The sequence below is a fragment of the Zonotrichia albicollis genome, chromosome 10, assembly GCF_047830755.1.
Source record: "Zonotrichia albicollis isolate bZonAlb1 chromosome 10, bZonAlb1.hap1, whole genome shotgun sequence".
Classification (NCBI taxonomy): Eukaryota; Metazoa; Chordata; class Aves; order Passeriformes; family Passerellidae; genus Zonotrichia; species Zonotrichia albicollis.
In genome coordinates, this window is record NC_133828.1 from 38,544,090 (window position 1) to 38,548,208 (window position 4,119).

The 4,119-nt window shown below is 58.0% G+C and overlaps 1 protein-coding gene across 1 annotated transcript; it reads left to right on the plus strand.

The window, feature by feature from the left end:
- Positions 1 to 676: 676 nt before the first annotated feature.
- Positions 677 to 3,279, plus strand: ARL4C (ARF like GTPase 4C). The gene is made up of 2 exons (XM_074548913.1): positions 677 to 1,494; positions 1,664 to 3,279. Exons 1-2 carry the CDS (start codon positions 920 to 922, stop codon positions 1,749 to 1,751), a joined length of 663 nt encoding a protein of 220 aa, XP_074405014.1. The 5' UTR covers positions 677 to 919; the 3' UTR covers positions 1,752 to 3,279.
- Positions 3,280 to 4,119: the final 840 nt, after the last annotated feature.

The window sequence follows — 4,119 nt, forward strand, 5'->3', positions numbered from 1 at the left end:
AACATTAGTGCCAGCCCTGCCCTGGATCCAGCACAGGTGAGACTTTTTTCCCCTGCAGCACCTCTCTGTGACAGCTGCAGGGGACACAGATGCTCCACATTGCTCTGCTGCTTTCCAGCTTGAATCATCACTGGTGTCCCTGAAAAAAGCTGTAGTTTTTGTGTTACAAAAACTGGTGCCAGCCCCTGGTGTCTCACGTGCAAGGAACAATCCCAGAATCCCAGAATGGTTTGGGGTGGAAAGGACCTGAAAAAAACATCTCATCCCACAAGCAGGGACACTTTCCACTCTCCCAGGTTGCTCCAAGCCCTGTCCAACCTGGCCTTAGGCACTTCCAGGGGTGGAGCAGCCCCACCTTGGCTTGGTTACTCTTTTTAAGGGAGTTTTTTCTACTGGTCGCTGCCGTCGCTCACAACGACAAATATAAGGATAACCAAGCCTCCAGCACGGGGGGATGGCTGTCCCCGAGGAGCAGGAGCTCGGGCAGGGCCAGGAGAGCTCGGGCACTCTCAGGTGAGCTCGGGCAGGGCCAGGTGAGCTCGGGCAGGGTGAGGTGAAGCTCGGGCAGGGGCGGTGCAGGCAGGGGCGGTGCGGGCAGGGCGCGGGGCGGAGCGGGAGGAAGGCGGCGGCGCAGCCCCTCCTCCTCCTCCTCCTCCTCCTCCTGCTGCTCTCCTCCTCTTTCTCTTCCTCCTCCTCCTCCTCCTCCTCCTGCCGGGCGGGGCGAGGCTCGGCAGTCCCGGCGCGCTGCCGCCGCGTGGAGCCGCGCTGCGTGTTCCCGATCCCATATCCCCGATCCCATATCCCCGATCGCACACCCCACATCCCCGGTCCCGGCTGGCTCCGAGCCGCCCCGAGCCGTGCCCCCGCTGCGGGCGCGGCGATGGGCGCGGGGCTGTGAGCGCGGCCGGGAGCCGTGGCCATGGGGAACATCTCGTCCAACATCTCCGCCTTCCAGTCCCTGCACATCGTCATGCTGGGCCTGGACTCGGCGGGCAAGACTACGGTGCTCTACCGCCTCAAGTTCAACGAGTTCGTCAACACCGTGCCCACCATCGGCTTCAACACGGAGAAGATCCGGCTCAGCAACGGGACGGCCAAGGGCATCAGCTGCCACTTCTGGGACGTGGGCGGCCAGGAGAAGCTGCGCCCGCTCTGGAAGTCCTACAGCCGCTGCACCGATGGCATCATCTACGTGGTGGACTCAGTGGACGTGGACCGGCTGGAGGAGGCCAAGACGGAGCTGCACAAGGTGACCAAGTTCGCGGAGAACCAGGGCACGCCGCTGCTGGTCATCGCCAACAAGCAGGACCTGCCCAAGTCGCTGCCCGTGGCCGAGATCGAGAAGCAGCTGGCCCTCCACGAGCTGACCCCTTCCACCACCTACCACATCCAGCCCGCCTGTGCCATCATCGGCGAGGGGCTCACGGAGGGCATGGACAAGCTCTACGAGATGATCCTCAAGCGCAGGAAGTCCCTCAAGCAGAAGAAGAAGCGGTAGAAGCCCCAGCCGAGGCGGGGAGGGATGGGGGAGCAGACAAAGGAACCGAGGGGGAGACAGAACCAAAGCGATTCTTTTGGGTTTAATAGTTCTCTTTTTTTTTTTTAATTTTTTTTTTTCTTCTCCTCCCCTTCTTCATTTTTTTCCCCCCTTCCTTCCCCAAAAGACAGACAATAGTGGTGATAACAAAGCGGCTCCCGCCAGCCGAGCCCAGATCCCGGAGCTCCCCTCTCCCGTGCTCCTGAGGCTCTGATCCGGACTCCCTTGGGCTGGAAACATGGAAAACCGGGATGGATCCCCCCGGGATGAATGAATCCCCCCACTCTCTGCATCTCCGGGACCGCCACCGAGCCTTTGTGTGCCGGGGAACCAGCAGGGCAGGACCCTGCTGGAGCGCGTTCGAGCGGAGCCCAGCGTGCTTCTGGATCTCTAAGGGGGGATTTGGGGGTGTCGGTGCCAGCCCCCCCCCCCCCACACGCATTTTGGGGCGGGGGGTGAGGATGAACTCGGCAAGGTCAGCGGGGAGGGGGCGTGCAGCCCTCATCCCTGCATCCCCGCATCCATCCCTGGGAAGGGGTGTTGAAAGCTTGGATGGGGGGTGTTTGGACCAGCAGAAAATGTCTTGGAGAGGGTGGGTGTGATGGGTAAGGGGACACGCACCCACCCTGGTTGGTGTTTTAGGGTGCAGAGCAAGGACGGGCAGCCTTTGGCTTGGCGGGGAGGATGCGACACTGGGGTGCCGAGCGGCTGCTGAATGGTGCAGAGCGCTGTTGGCTCAAAAAAAGAGGATGGAAAAGGGACCCGAGGGTTCGGGGTGAGCGCTGCTGGGAGCCTTGGGGGGGCCGTGCAGGACCCCCGTTTCTCAGAGGCTCGGCGCTGTCGCCTTCTGCAGCAGAGCCCCCGCAGGTGGGCATTGTCCAAGTGCTCAGGTGCGGCTTTGGAGGGGATCCAAACCAAGGGTTACTTAGCAAAACCCCCCAAAAAAGGCAAAATTCGGGGTTCTGCCCGCTGTGCTGCTCTGCAGTGGGGCGGGAGGCCAAGTCAGGGAGGGTCATGGCAGGGCAGGATGGATGGATGGACGGACAGACAGACAGAGCCTGCAAAAAATCTCTCTCTGCTGGAAAGGGAAGATGGCAGGGGGGTGTAGAGGCATGGGTGCGGGGGGGGGGTTGTGGTAGGTTTCTAATAAAGATTCAAACCCGATTTAAAGCCCCCAGTAGCCACAGGAGCAAGCTGTGCCTGCTGTGCAAGCTGTGCCTTGGCCCCTCCTGCAGGTGAACATTTCATACCTGCACGGGGCTGGGCACCAAAATCCACTCAAAATCCTGTGGATCCACAAAATCCTGTGGATTTCAGGGTCCTGGCTTCCCACAGAGCTGGAGCAGGCAGCCCTTGGGGGCCACATGTGCTGGATTTGGAGGCAGGCAGCATTTTCTGGTGATTTTACACCAGAGCAGCCAAGGGGAAAGCGCCAGGCAGACAAAAGCCCTTCGGGTTCAGGGGTGTTGATCCTCCCCAAACAGCATTTTTGGGGGGTGGGAAGGGGGTTTGTTAGGGAAGAAATGTTGCAGCAGGAGTTTTTTCTTCTCCTCTTGTGGGGTTTGAGTCGCCGATGTGTGTGGGCTGGTCCCATCCCTTCAGGTGGCTCTCTTCCCGCTCCCTCGGCTTTCCCTGCTTTGTCCTCACCTCCAACATTTTGGTACTTGCTGTCGAGAGAGAGAGAGAGAGAGAGAGAGAAAGGAAAAAAAAAAAAAAAGAAAAAATAATTATTTATTTTTGATGCCACAGAAGCCACGTGTGTGAACCCGTTTTTGGCAGAAACGTAGAAGCTGTGTTGACCCCAGCAGCTCCAGGGCCAGCAGGTTGTAGGAATGACACGGTGGTGGTGGGCTTTTTTTTTTACCTCCTGGTTTAGCAGATGGAAAAAGGCTGTTTTTTTATGGAGCTGGCTCCTTCCTGGGAGCCTGTGTTCCACCCAGGAACAGCTGAGCATCCCCTTGGAGAGATGGCAGAGGGCTGGGAGGCACGGGTGGGACGCCGTGCCCGCGCCCTTGCCGGCCGCTCCGCTTCCTGCAATAATTAAAAAGACCTTTCCAACGAGCAGCTCCTGGCTTCCGTGGTGTTTCCATCATGTTCCCCCCTGTGTGAAGGTGAGCATCACCCTCGGTGGGCTGCAGGAATTGGGGCCCCAGCAGGGCAGCCCCCAAGGGGAACTGTCTGGGCTCTGTGCATCCTCTCAGATTCTGGATGACCTGGGTTTTTTGGCAGGTCTCACTCCCCCAGGTCCATCATTCCCTGTGTGTTCCCATCCATGATATCCCATGTCCTGCCCTTGCCATTGTCCATCAGTCTCTTGTCTTCCTTTTTTTTTTCTTTCTTTTTTTTTTTTTGTTGTTTTTTTAAAGATGCAGACATAACGCTGTGAACTGAAATAAATTATTTATACAATGAAAGGGCCTGATAAAAAAAAAAAAACACAACAAAAAAAAACAACCAAAACCCAGTGTTGTGCTCATTTCTCAGTATCAGTGCTGCGTTTGGTGTGTGGTTTGAAGGAGAGGAGACAAGGGGACAGAGGAGTGACCTGCTGAGGATCCAGTGTCACATGGCAGCCTGCTAGG

What these genes read in the sequence shown, in the direction of transcription:
- ARL4C (XM_074548913.1), top strand. Translation starts at nt 920, where the DNA reads ATGGGGAACATCTCGTCCAACATCTCCGCCTTCCAGTCCCTGCACATC. An exon ending in CTCAAGCAGAAGAAGAAGCG is followed by an intron (nt 1,495 to 1,663) that starts GTAGAAGCCCCA and finishes CCTTCCCCAAAA; the next exon opens with GACAGACAATAGTGGTGATA.